The sequence below is a fragment of the Helicoverpa armigera genome, chromosome 28, assembly GCF_030705265.1.
Source record: "Helicoverpa armigera isolate CAAS_96S chromosome 28, ASM3070526v1, whole genome shotgun sequence".
NCBI classification, from domain to species: domain Eukaryota; kingdom Metazoa; phylum Arthropoda; class Insecta; order Lepidoptera; family Noctuidae; genus Helicoverpa; species Helicoverpa armigera.
The window spans coordinates 7,319,203-7,333,773 of record NC_087147.1 but is presented as its reverse complement, the minus strand read 5'-3'; the positions used below and the strand labels follow the sequence as shown (position 1 = coordinate 7,333,773).

At 38.4% G+C, this 14,571-nt stretch overlaps 1 protein-coding gene across 1 annotated transcript in view; it reads right to left on the bottom strand.

The window, feature by feature from the left end:
• Positions 1–14,571, bottom strand: part of LOC110377853 (probable ATP-dependent RNA helicase DHX35) — a 46,444-nt gene that overhangs the window by 5,964 nt on the left and 25,909 nt on the right. The window contains exons 3-7 of the mRNA XM_064042280.1: positions 4,080–4,244; positions 2,297–2,377; positions 1,985–2,044; positions 491–653; positions 42–139 (exon numbers count right to left, since the gene is read on the bottom strand). Coding sequence (XP_063898350.1) covers positions 42–139; positions 491–653; positions 1,985–2,044; positions 2,297–2,377; positions 4,080–4,244 — 567 coding nt within the window. The remainder of the gene's footprint in view (positions 1–41; positions 140–490; positions 654–1,984; positions 2,045–2,296; positions 2,378–4,079; positions 4,245–14,571) is intronic.

The window sequence follows — 14,571 nt, the reverse complement described above, 5'->3', positions numbered from 1 at the left end:
GAAGCCGCTGGCGGAAGCTAGTAGCTCATAAATGTACATACTTGTGAAGTCAAAAACGCCAGTATATCTCCAAAGGGCTCGTTCTCATGTATTTTGATTACGGTATCCACGGTGGCTTTAACATAATCAGGTACCGGTTCTGAAAAATTATTCAATCTGATAAATACATGAATCAGTTTCATAGATGGCGCTACTGCAAGTTTTCTGAGGTTAACTTTATCAGTTGAATCTTGGTGATGCTACAAGGCTCAAACTGCATGACTCTGTTTATTTTTATAAGGGATCTGTCTTATCACTCCTAATTGGCTTAAAAAAAAACATTGCATTATTGCATTTTCATGTTCATTTTCACTAATTTGGACTAGCAAAGCTTCTGGTCAATATCTGCACGAACAAATGCGAAAAGCACTCAAACTGCCAACTTCAGAAATGCAAATATTTGTAACTGTATTTAAAGCATGAGACTTGAAGGAACTCGAAACCCTCTTACCCTCGCTATAAAAAACATCAATAGGATGCGTCCTCCCCTGCATAGACAATATAGTAGAAGTGCTAGCTTTATTTTCCTTCTTCTCCGTCAGGTTGAAGAAGTCGCGGAGAAACTCCGCGTCCATGGTCGCTGAGGAAACTATTAGTTTTAGGTTTTTGCGTTTCTGAAAACAAAAAAACTCTTTGATAAAGTTGCCTTCCGTGAGCAACGATTTCTTTTTATAGAAATAGTTATACAGGGTTACTGGTAAGTAGACCGCATCCTTTCAGGAGGTGATAGTATAGGTCAATACTGGCAAATTTGACCCTGGGATACACTGGGCAAAAGTTAACCCGTTTCAAGATAATCGAAGTTCAAGATCAGTCGTCTAGGTACACGTATAAATTTTCAGTATTAGTCAAAAGTCTCTTTTTTGTGGATTTTTGTGTGTTTTTGGATAGAAGATGAATCACTTCATAATAACAATCCATAAAACTGTACAAATCACAGAGGAAATTATAGCGAACAGCAATTACTTTTTTAGTAGTTATTTTCTCAAAAATGTTACTCTTCATTTTTTTGTGCAGAATACTTAAAAAACATCTACATCTATCTAGCTATCCAAAAAGGCACAAAACACACAAAAATCCGCAAAAACGGGACTTTTAACTAATAATAAAAATGTATTCGTGTACCTAGACGACTTGTAAATAAAAGATCTTGAAATTCGATTATCTTGAAACGGGTCAACTTTTGCCCAGTGTATCCCAGGGTCAAATTTGTCAGTATTGACCTGTACTATCACCTCCTGAAAGGATGCGGTCTACTTACCAGTAACCCTGTATACAGGGTCTAAGGCCCAAACTCGGACTGAAGAAGTTTTTAAACGATAGAAAAATTCTATTGAAGGAATCTGGACTTAAGTGAACTGTTGTAGTTCAATAGGTTGTTTAAATCCACTCTCATTGCTACTACCTATAAGTCCTTTTTTTGCATTTCATATATTTTCAGTTCTCATTACGAAATAATATGAGTACTAACTGTTTCATGTGATATCATATGATACATTTGCGTCTATAGGGAATTTCTCTACACCCGGTAAGAGAATGGGCTATAACCATTTACAAACTCCATAAAAATGTTTGCAGCAAACACGAGAAAAAATCTTTTGCTCCTACTAATATTAATAAAGATAAGTGGTAAACTTTTAATGTTTGTTTTTGATAGGGTGGACATTACATAAATATTAATTGGTATGTAATCGTAAAACTTCGGACATCACATAACAAACAAACTCACTGGTTTGTAACTTAATGGTTGATTAACTTTTATTTCCTTTTTTTATGATATCACAAACATTCTTGTAGATTTGGCTTATAAAGGGTCATGAACTTTTCATTACCAATTAAATTGTATGATTTGTTTATTTAACTCTATTAAATGGCAATAATTTTCAAAAATATAATAATTCTTTAACCGATTGAATTCTCTAATAAACAAGTAATTAGTTTTTACCTTGATAATCTTCTTCAGGAGACCCATTAAAACGTCAGTCATTTGTGTTCTTTCATGTACCTGAAAAAAATATTTTTAAAATTTGTGTCAATGTTGACTTATTCATTATACTGACGATATCGTTGAAACTCTTTTGATACGGGTAATTGGCAGACTACAGACTCTAACAATACCACAAATGAGACATTAAACTCTCAAACTCAAAAACGTTTATTCAAATTACTCCCCAGCAACACATGTATAAAATGCTTAAGACCAACTTGAAGCTACTGATCCAATGGTTATAAATGATGCTATCACAAACATACTGACCTCATCAAGAATGATGCAGGAATACTGCATGAGAAGTGGAGATGCAAACATCTCTCGTAGCAGGACTCCTTCGGTCATGAACTGAAACAAACATCATCAGTTGAAATGAAGAGGAATATCCAAACTAATATTATAAATGCGAAAGTAACTCTGTCTGTCTGTCTGTCTGTCTGTCTGTCTTTCTGTCTGTCTGTCTGTCTTTTCTTCACGCCTAAACTACTGAACCGATTTGTGTGAAATTTGGTACAGACATAGTTTGAAACTTGAGAAAGGACATAGGATAGTTTTTATTACAAAAAAAATAAAAATAAAATTATTCCGGACATATAGCGCCATCTATTGGGCAAATCAAAAATCTGCTGGTAGTCACTATTCCACGCGAACGAAGTTGCGGGCAAAAGCTAGTTATTAAATATTTTTGTTACATTCTTTTCCACGGGGTGCGGGTGATACCGCGGGAAACGGCTGTAAAGCTAAGGATAAAACTGAAAAAAAAAAACTTCGTGTAAAGTACTTTCACATTTTTCTACTTGGAAATTCCCAAAACACCATTAAATATATCTACGTAAATCATTTATATTGCAGCGGTTTTTGTTTGTACATAGAAATACCAATTTAGATTGCATTTTTATCAGATATAGGTACTTGATATTTATATCAGTTTATTATGGGATATTTACCAAAATGTTATGACGTTATAGATATCATAAAATACAAAAGTAGGAAACTCTGTCTGCGGTAGTCATCCGGTAAATACCTAATTATGAAGTCCTCCTAGCCGATTATCGGCTACACACACTTAGACCCTAGATACTTTTAATGTGTGTTATTGAACCAATTTTGGATGTAATTTGATACCGGAATAAATACGTTATAATTAGATTTATATGAAAACCCTAAAAAACTCCCCTTTTTTGTTTTAAGTTTTTATTAACATACGATCTCTAAACTATCGTTTTTACAAATTATTAGTTTGTTAAGAGTTTGCTTACTCGGGAAGAGTGAAGCTTTCCAACAGCACCGTACCTCTATAAGAAAATATGTTTCAAATCGGGTTAGTAGTTTCGGAGCCTTTATGGTGCAAATAAACAAACAAAAAATCCTCTTTATTTTATAAGTATAGATAATGTTCAACGAAACAGGAAAATATGCAATAATTTTGCTACAATACAAAAGGATAGGTCGTGATGATAATTTATTAATACAATTATAGGTACAATAAAGTAATTCTATAAACCATACTACATATTTATTTCGTGGTATTGATTACAAAGCAATTATCTGCTCATAATTATAAACACAATACACAGTATTTTCCTCTTAATGGCTTAGGTAAAGTAAGGTAGGTTAGTATTCAAAAATAGACTTGTATGTGGAGAATAATCTCTGAAACAGCACTTTCAAACTTCATTTCAACAAGTAGGTACTTACAGCAGAGTTATATACTTGATCAGTTAAGTAAAAAATAGTAAATTGTAAGTGGCATCCAAACGCTATTATGAGAGCTATCATGTAAGGAGATCGACCAACTGCGCAGGACATATTATAGTGCACGCAAATTTGCTTGGCCACAGGTGCACTCACTATTCCTACACTCACATAGCCCGATGGGACGGCAATCCGATACGACCGGAGAGAGATCAGGCGCAGGACCGACATTTACGTGCTCTCCGATGCACGGGTGTATTAATCACCAACTTCAAGGCTACGGGCTGCTTTGTGAAAGTTTCTAAAACGACCGGGGAACACTGGAGACAGGTAGATCAACTGTAGATATACTTACAACAATCCCAGTGGTCGTACTTCTACAGTTAGTACTAGCTGCGGCATAGCCGACGCCTTCGCCTAACTGGTCGCCGCGCTCGTCAGCGACGCGGCACGCGAGCGACACGGCGGCGGCGACGCGAGGCTGCGTCACGCACACCTTGTGGCCTATCTCGTGCAGATACTGGAAGTAAAAGAAACATCTTGTTAATAAGTTGAACCAACAGGTCGTGATCTTCCTTGCCCTTGTCGCAATATTATTTGGGATTGGAGCTTGTTTTCTTCTGTCATACCTACTCTTCTATCTGCCACCATCACACAAGTAACATTCTTTATAGCCATATTGACTTTCACACGATCCATCCATCATTTCTCTGGTCTTCCTCTTCCACTATATCCATCTACATTCATATTCCTAACCTTTCAGGCAACATGATCCTCATTCCTCCGCAACGCATACGGTGATACGGTCTTGTTATAAATTTTCAGCCAAATCGGTTGAGCCATTCTTGAGTTACACCTAGTGTAACTAACAGGACTCTCTTTTATACATTCATTGATGAGCACACCTAATATCATTGTATAAGTGAGCAATATATACTCTGTTTAATGTTACAAATGATACGAAAATATCAGTTTCCTAAACATCAGACGATCCACTGACCGCGTTACGTTTTTTTCCCGATCCCGATCTATCTGGCTCTTGGCACTCTTCCAATAGTTTTGTTTATTTAGTGGTTTTAATCTCACCGGTTTTATACCCACATTGTTTGGGAAAGGCGAAAATATAGAAGTGTTGTAAGATATATTTTGGGATGTTAATGTTACCTCATTCAGGTTATAGTTTTATGAGATGGTCATAATATTGTTCCGCAGTTCAGTGGTTAGGAGATGATAACCAGTGTTACCAAAGGGGTATTGACTTACCCAGGTACCTGGATTGAGGTGTTCAGAGGTAGTCGCTCCATGTAAAACTTTGTTAGTAATGGTAGTCTGGAAAGCGAAAAAGTTGATAAAAGAAAAGGCAGATGATGGATGATGAATGAAAAGGACACAAATGAGAAACTGGTCTACTGTCATTAGCCAAAAAAAATGGGAGTTGACGGTAATACACTCGAATACATACACTTGCCTTCCCACGTCTCTCTCTGATGGCAGTTATTACAAAACCATGTCAGAGGCCATCAGGCAAAAAGAAAATTCGTCGTTTTATAAGCAGCATCCCACGCAATAAGGAGAAAACTGGAGAAAACCAACAACGCTAAATAAATAACTACCCTAGAAATATTTCTATCGAAGTTCTATTTTTAGGAAGTAATTTTTAGATTCCGTGAAATAACAGTTCTCAATATCTACAACTCTGTTATAGGTATTTTTGTTACCTATTTGAAATTCAGAGCAACAGTCATAGCTGAATCATTTTAATAAAAGGAAAAAATTGTTTCAACCACGATAAGCTTGCGTAGCGCCACGAAAGCGTAAAGATGAAGCAAAGATTAGATAGAACAAACAATAGATTAAGAGACTATAATCTTGCTGACTAATCCATATTTTGCCAACAATGACCAGCAGAAATGGCCACAAAATTTTACGAAATTCATTCATGTATGTCTTGGTGGCCTAGTGGGTAAAGAAAGAACCAACCTCTCGAGTATGAGGGTGTGGATTCAATTCGAGGTGAGGCAAGTACCGATGCAACTTTTCTAAGTTTGTACGTACTTTCTAAGTATATCTAACACCAATAGCTGATAAAAAGATGAAGGAAAACATCTTGAGGAAACCTGGACTATTAAGTCTGAAATCACCAACCCACATTGAGCAAGCGTGGTGAATAATGCTCAATCCTTCTTCGTGTGAGAGGACGCCTGTGCCCAGCAGTGGGACGATAAAAAGGCTGTAACAGTAACATTCGTGTAACCAGCAACCAATGCAACGCACGTGGGTGTTGGTATTACAAAATGTTATATAGCATACGGGATATTTATAATACACCTACATTATAAACACTGCCATCTGCCGGCCGTGACCTCAATCAGCTTAGTATAACGAGCGCATTTTTATCGAGCGGTTAATTTACAATAATTAAAATGTGGTGTTATCTCCTTAATTAATGTTAGGCGTGTCAATGGGCTTGTGTTTTGTTTAATAAGCGGCTCGTCCCCTGTGGGTGTGGATGGGAAGTTTGTCATAAATAGTGTGTTATTAATTTTGGAAAAGCTATTAAGTAAGTAATTTATCGTAGCGAGTCGAGGAATCTTTAAGGTCGTTGATTAACGAAAAACAAACCATCATAAGCAATTTTGAAGACATATTATACACCAAAACTGATCCCGATTTTCATGTCAAGACCATGCATGATTGAGGATCCTCCTTAAACTCTGTAGAAACATTATAAAACTTGAAATAAAAATCCTCTGTTGTTCTATTTTTACTTTCTCCCCTAGCACGTTTACTTCGCTAAATAATAAATCCTTCTTCGATAAGCCTTATGAAAGGCCATGTCAACATTCTCAACTTTGCAATCTTTCCCTATATTTCTTTAACATGTAGTATAGAAAAGGGGTCGGGTATTAAGTCGGATGAATCTCAGCTTAACGTTGATTTACTCTCCGCTTGAATGGGCCACAGGTTGACCCGGGCTAAAGCGGTGATTGGCCCGCAGTACATCACGTAGTAGCCCTCACTCGGGATTGGTTCTTTGCTAATAAATCACTGCTGCGCAGATGTAGGTCACAGCTCAAGATTCGTGCCGATAACTATAGTATGAAGTAATTTGATTAAAACCGCAATAAAAAGCCAGCTTTATAACGAAGACATTTCACAAAACATCTCCATTAAAACTAACTACCCAACAGTTTTTATTCCATCGAGCGTTGGAAGATTGCCAGAACATTTACCAAGCGGTTAGCAGATAAGGATATATCTGGCAGCTTGTGTAGGTTGAAGAGCAACTTCAAGACTTAGAGTTAAGTATACTGCAGTGGATGATACAAAGAGATTGTGGTCTTAGAGGCGTTTGGTCAATTGATCTTGAAGAAAATGCTTTAGTAGACTTCTTTGAGAATGTTTTTGCGGAATTAAGTTCCTTTTTATATGGGTTGAACTGATTTTTTGTGAAGTTAGAAATCTTAGTGGAAGTATAAAGCTTTCGAGACAAAACTTATATGATCAAGTATCGTATCGTCATAAAAAATTAAATTGTGTATTACTTTGTCCAGAACATTAATAAACCCAGATCCAAATTTGATAAATCGTTTGAGTCATTTAGTAACACTGCACTTTCACATGCAGACAGCTTTTATCAAAGTATAATTTACATTAAAAGAAACGTAGACAAAACAACTGACACCAAGAGAGATTAAAAATAATCCAATTAATTAAACAGATGCATCTCAATTGTTCCCAATAGATTGAAGTGTTAAATGTTAGTCTAGTCTTAATATTCAATTAAAAGCAATCTCGATGAGAAACAATAAGAATAAGATTGCTCATGCAAAATATATGGCAAATATCTGAAGATCTATGTTTACACCTTTTCCGTACATAAAGGCATATGCCTAGCAGTGGAAAAATTAAAATACGATCCTTGCAAGGTCCTTGAACCATCATCTGGCTAGCCTTTTCCCAACTATGTTGGGATCGGCTTCCAGTGTAACCGGACGCAACTGAATACCAGTGCTTTACAAGGAGTGACTGTCCTATCTGACCTCCTCAACCCGGGTTACCCGGGCAACCCAACTCCCCTTGGTATTGACTGTACTGGCTTTTAATTATCCGTAACGACTGCCAAAGATGTTCAAATGACAGCTGCAGATGAAAAAATTACATGAACCATTCATGGAGAGGTTTAAGCCTAGTGATGAGAAAATAAAATGACGATCTTTGCAAGGTCGTCTTGAACCATGGTATTTAAGAAAGACATAAAAATAGTAGTAGGTAAGTGCTAGCAACATTGATTTACAACTAGTTACAAGCCTGCTAGTTTCCAAGAACACAACATGACAAACTAGTTTCTTTTTACGGTCGTTAGACCGGAGCCAAGTTGAGATCAGGTCTTAACTTATTAAGTTATGGTTTCAAGTGGAACTAGATAGATTCTATAGCTATATTTGTTGATAACTCCTGATTAATCGTGAAGTTATTTAGAACGATGTATTTTTTTGCAGCTTTTTGGCAAAATAGCTGTACAATAAAGCTGTAAAATAATTATGCACAATAAAGAATGTACTTAATACATATTTATCCTCATTTGAAAATTTTGGATAAGCAGGATGATGTGATGATGATGTGTACTCATTATTTTGAATTTGCTACGTTACGATATCGGGTCGAACAGTCCGGTATAGATAACTTATTTACCTAATCTTTGGGGCTTTGGGGGGAATCCCAACCAGAACATCAAAGTTGCTGCATACACAAGAGAAGAGAAGAAGGAATAGAAGTTGTCATTTAAACTACAATACGGAAAGAATCTTTATGGAGACATGGCTACATGCGCGTACCTGTGGTCAGAAATTAGTATACCATATGTATACCAAACATGACATAAATTTTCTCCAGGATAGTCCAAAAATCTATCAAATGGGCCAGCCTTAATAATCCGTAAGGTCACAGACGAACACCATCTAATAGGTATTTAGGCATACCGCGGTGATAAGCCTACCGCGTTGGTCGCTTTTATCGTAACGGATTAGCTCGGGCTCCTAATCGCATTATGTTCATACGTCATTATTCAAGGATTACCATTTGACTGACTCACTATTAGAAGAATGATTTATGCGTCTAAGTTGTGAACATCAAGCTGCGAGATTGTTCGAAAGAGTTACCGCGGCCCTGGTACATAAAAGGCCTACGAAGGAACATGATGGGTTTTAGTCAGTAAAAGTCTGTTCCCTCGCGCTACTAACCCACAGAGGGAGTAGACATTTGATGATATACCAAATGACACTGTCTGACAGACTGGTGAGCCAAACCGTACAGCATTGACAGGAAGCTAGATGAGAGTCACACAGGACCAAAAAATCCTGTAGTTGTTCATTTATCCTTCCAAAACCGTCAAGTAATTTCACAGAAAACTGTCCATCACTAACAGGCATCTGAAGATATTCAAAGTATTCCATTCATCCAGCTATATTCTTAAACCCAGTTCGTGCGCCATTTTGGCTCCGACGTCAGATATCCATGTCTGTCCTAATTTTGAAATGTTACTCGAGCGAAACGTGAATTATTGCTACCTAGCTTGCATAAATTATATTCAGTCTGTCTGCAATAATGAGTATTTTGTGAACTGTATATTTGTGTTAAAGTTGAGACTAGTAATTAACAATAGTGGTAGTCGATCAATCAAGGTTGAAGCTTAGATTGGTAGCCAATTATTTGAAGTAGAAAATATTTGTATCAAGTCAAACCAGTCTGAGAACTCTCTTTCATAAGTTTTAGTATTTACTTAAGTACTATATCTCTATACTCAACAGAACTCTTTAAAGAAACCATCTTCACCTATCCCCTTGAGATTACTTAAATGAAAAGTTATGTTCAAAGGCTTTTAAGAAGAAAACAGAACTCCCTGAAAGCATTTATAACCTTATTTTTGTCCCGTTAAGGTCCGTTTTAAAATACAATATCATATTTTTCTGGTCGTGACCTTTTCATCGAACGATCGAAGGTCATTTTATGGCGTTTTCTTGTTTGTGTTTATTTTTTATTTGTAATATATTTTTATTGTTCCTAATCAGTCGTTCGTGACTACACGTAACCGGTCAATGCTTCTTTGAAGGTTGAAATCAGTACAACTTATAAAGTTCCTATCATTAGATCACTTTTCGATGTGCTGTGACAATATTTATGTACGATACTTTGTCTGAGTATTTATATTTTCCATGACCATATGGCAAAAGAGAGTACTAAACTTAAAACATTAATAAATAACATAGGATTAAGAGGAAGTTAACGCTGTTTTCTTATTAGCCCCTGGCTATGCAGAAGTCTGTTTTGGGTGCTGGTAAAGATACACGATCACCATACTTTGTGGACATTATCGTGACTAAACGACGGAGTTCCCCTAGTAAAATAATGGCACTATTATTGTAATTAGTTGACAAAACAAGTAAATTCCGTTTGCCACGGTTAAAAGTAAAAAATATTAAAGCGAGGCATATTATCCATAGTTTTTACATCTTTCATGGTACGTTAAGCAGTTGCTTATGGACGTCAGACGAATAATAATGAATGTCAATCTTCAAAAACCCGAAAATATGGAATAATGAGATTTTGGATAAATGTAGTCGTTTTAGAACGGAAGACATTTTTATTTACTAATTTCCTTTGTCCTACAGAGCAAATTGCCGAACACCGAAGCTTGCAAAATGATGTGTAAGTATTTTTTTACTAGTAGACGTAGTAATATGTAATCAGCGGTAATCAGGTAGGTGCTAGTAATCAGATAAGCTTTTTGGGGTGAGATAATTCCTAGCTACACGGTCGACAATCCACTGAATACCAAAGCCAACAATGATATGACAAAATAAAGTCAGAAAAGAATATTAATAGTTAAATGAAATTATATAACCAGTCTAACCAAGGGGTATTGGGTTGCCCGGGTAACTGGGTTGAGGAGGTCAGATAGGCAGTCGCTTCTTGTAAAGCACTGGTACGCAGCTGAATCCGGTTAGACTGGAAGCGACCCCAACATAGTTGAGAAAAAGGCTCGGAGGATGATGAGGAGATGTAATGATATAAAGAAGTTTGGAAGAAGAAGACATGTTGCACCAACTAAAAATAAAATTGGGTTAAAGCATGAAGACATTGTGGAATGCAACAACCAACGTCACTAACGTACGACCTACATAAAACAAAGTAATGTTTACAAAATTATGGAGTTGCAGCTTATCACCCGGAAGTTTTAAAGTTAATAGCGTGAAACGTTGACTTAGTTACAGCTATTTCTAGGAAGACGTAACAGCTTATAGCTTTGCTATTGCCCTAGATGGGTCTACCTACCGTTTAACTGCAGGAAAGCAAATAGGTACATACATACACATAATACTGATGACTTCGCTTACTTGTTTACTTGAATCCCTAAAATCAGGATCGAGCTTCTGGTCCTATTTGAAAAAATATTGAAGTGTGAGAAAGGAAGGCCATAAGCTTGCAAGAAGGAGTTCCTAACACAGTTAACTGGTTTTCATCTGTCTAGCTAGTCTTTGTTAGGTACGATGAAGAAGCTTTAATTTAAGCAGTCACATTCAATTGTCAAGCACTAATGTCTAAAAGCGAAGTCTTGTGGAAATATGCAGATTTGCTTAGTGTGAAAATTTCCATTTATATTTCAGGAGTGTTTATATTCTAGTTAATGTGTTATACTAGTGCTTAAGCCCTGTTCTACTTAATTTAAATTTCCACTAAGTATTACGCATTGGGGCCGGTACTGAACCGGTAGGGCAAAACGGGGTATTTTCTCTGACATAGGACTTACGCAATTGAATTTTGAACCTTATCCCTAAGTGCTCAATGTTGATAACTGTTTGAAGTCCAGGCTTTTGGTCAGTATATACCTACGTTTCTATAAGCATAGATTTTCCTGTTTTGTTACTCATAGTGGAGCAACGCCCTGGATGTTGATAATGCATTACAACGTGGGAGGCATCTGTATCAATTGTTATCGAGTAGGTATGCACTGCCAGCACTTTAGATGACAATTCATTAGAAAATTGCAATTTGTCCTCCCTATGTTTCCCATTATTGCTGGAGCTACCGCTTGGCACAACATCTGTTTAACATTCCTTATTTTTATTTTACCATCATCGTCCTTTTTGATCATCAACATTTTGTCAAGCCTTACTCAGCAAACTTCATCATCAGCCTATCGCAGTCCACTGCTGGACATAGGCCTCTCCAAGTGCACGCCACTGAGATCGATTTTCGGCTACTCGCATCCAGCTCCTGCCAGCCGTCTTGCGCAAGTCATCACTCCACCGTGCCTGAGGACGTCCTACACTACGCTTGCCGAGGCGTGGTCTCCACTCTAGAACTCGTTTACCCCAACGGTTATCGGTTCTTCGGCTAATATGGCCAGCCCACTGCCACTTCAGCTTGCTGATTCGGTGGGCTATGTCGATGACCTTGGTTCTCTGACGGATTACCTCATTTCTGATGCGATCCCTCAGAGAAATGCCAAGCATAGCCCTTTCCATAGCCCGCTGAGCGACTTTAAACTTGTGGACCAGCCGTACCGTCAGTGTCCACGTTTCGGCTCCGTAAGTCATGACAGGTAGGACGCACTGATTGAAGACTTTCGTCTTTAGGCACTGTGGGATCGACGATGTTAGGACTCGACGTAGCTTCCCAAATGCAGCCCAACCCAACTGAATTCTCCTATTCACCTCGTCCTCAAAGTTGTTTCTACCTAACTGCAATGTCTGCCCGAGGTATACATATTTCCGAACAACTTCGAGAACGGCGCCGTGTATCGCAATCGGTTCCGGTAGAACATGTTCATTGAACATGACCTTGGTTTTGTCCAAGTTCATCCGTAGGCCGATGCGTAGAGAAGATTCAGCCAGGTCGTTCAGCATTTGTTGTAGGTCCTGCAGCGTTTCTGCCATGATGACGATATCGTCAGCAAATCGCAAGTGAGAGATGTGTTCGCCATTGATGTTGATGCCACGTCCTTTCCAGTTCAGCGTCTTGAACATATCCTCCATTGCATTAGTGAACAGTTTCGGGGAAATAACATCCCCTTGTCTCACTCCTCGATGCAACGGTATGGGCCTTGTTTGCTGATTTTGTACTTGGACGGACATTGTAGCGGCTTCGTAGAGACATCTCATCACTTGAATGTATCGCCAATCTACTTGACAACGCTGCAGGGACTCCAGAACAGACCAGATTTCAACCGAGTCAAAGGCCTTCTCATAGTCCACAAATGCTAGACACAGGGGCTGATTATACTCTTCGGTCTTCTGTATAATCTGCCGCACTGTGTGGATGTGGTCTATGGTGCCGTATAGCTCCGAAACCCAGCCTGCTCCGGTGGTTGGAATTCGTCGAGTCTTCGCGCAAGTCGGTTCGTGATCACTCTTGAGAACAGCTTATAGACGTGGCTTAGGAGGGAAATGGGTCGATAGTTCTTCAACTGGGTTTTGTCTCCCTTTTTGAAGAACAGGACGACAACACTCCTACTCCACGCCTCTGGAGTTCTCCCTTCAAACAGGACGGCATTAAAAAGCTTCTGGAGCTCCCCCAGTACGGGCTTTCTTCCTGCTTTTAATAGCTCTGTTGTAATGCCATCCTCGCCAGGGGCTTTTCCATTTTTGAGCTGTCTCAGAGCGATCTCGATTTCGCCACTGCTGACTTCTGGCAGGTCTTCGGTGAAATGGCGCGTTAATGTGGCTCTAGAGTCCTCATTTCCGGGATCAGGTCGAGATGCATGCGATGCGTATAACCGGCCATAGAAATTTTCCACTTCCGAAAGGACTGCCGGCACCGAAGAAACGACTTCTCCACTTGTTGTGGTCAGCTTCGTCAAGTGGCTTCTTCCAAGAGATTGTACGAACACCTTTGACCCCCGATTCAGCTCAATTGCTCTTTCAATGTCAAGAGTATTGGAGCACCGGAGGTCGCGTCGTACGTGCTTGTTGATCTCTTGGTTTAGAACCCGCTTAGCTGACGAAGTGACAGGTGGGTTTTCACGTCGTCTCTTCATAAGCCCTAATGTCTCTTCCGAAAGCTTTGATTTCTTGCCCTTACGCTGCATGTTACAGAATCTCGAACCTTCCTCCCTGAGGATCCGAACCACATTTTCGTGGTTCTGGTTAACGTCTGTTGTGGTTTCCACTCAGCAAACTTATGTATACCTATTCAGTCTTCTTCCAAACTTGTCTATCGAACTTTCCAGACATATCATCTTTATCACATCTGTTTCTTTGACCGCCCCTTCAGCTACAACCCGAAACAGTTCCCTGGGGACCTGGATAGAACCACGGGAACGGCACATATTTAGCTTAGTACATTTCATATTTAGCTTTAGGTACTTATTTCAGCACTGTATTCGGGGAATAACATGATCAACAATACACACAGTTTATTCTTATATGTAACGTAAAACCGCCCACAATCAACCAACAAAGCCGATATCATTATCAAATGTTTATATGGTACATTACAAGCGGGAAATTTTACAAACTGATTAATCCCACACGTATTATAATGCAAAAGTTCGATATGGTACTTCAGTTGATAACATACCTAAATTAGGTATGTTTTACTGTTTGGATAAACTCGCGCATTTCCAAAAATTGATGATTTAAAAAATTTTTCGTTAATTGATAGCATAAAGTTTTGTGCCCTTACTTATCCTGGTGAACTGCCACTTCTTCCCTACTAAATAAACTTTTTGGAACCGCGTGGGCAACTACTCTTGATTTCCATAATGTCTGCAAAAGCCTACTTATCTGAAATTAAAAGTTTTGACTTAAAGATCATGTTCAGTCGCTCCTTCAGCTTAGCTGAAT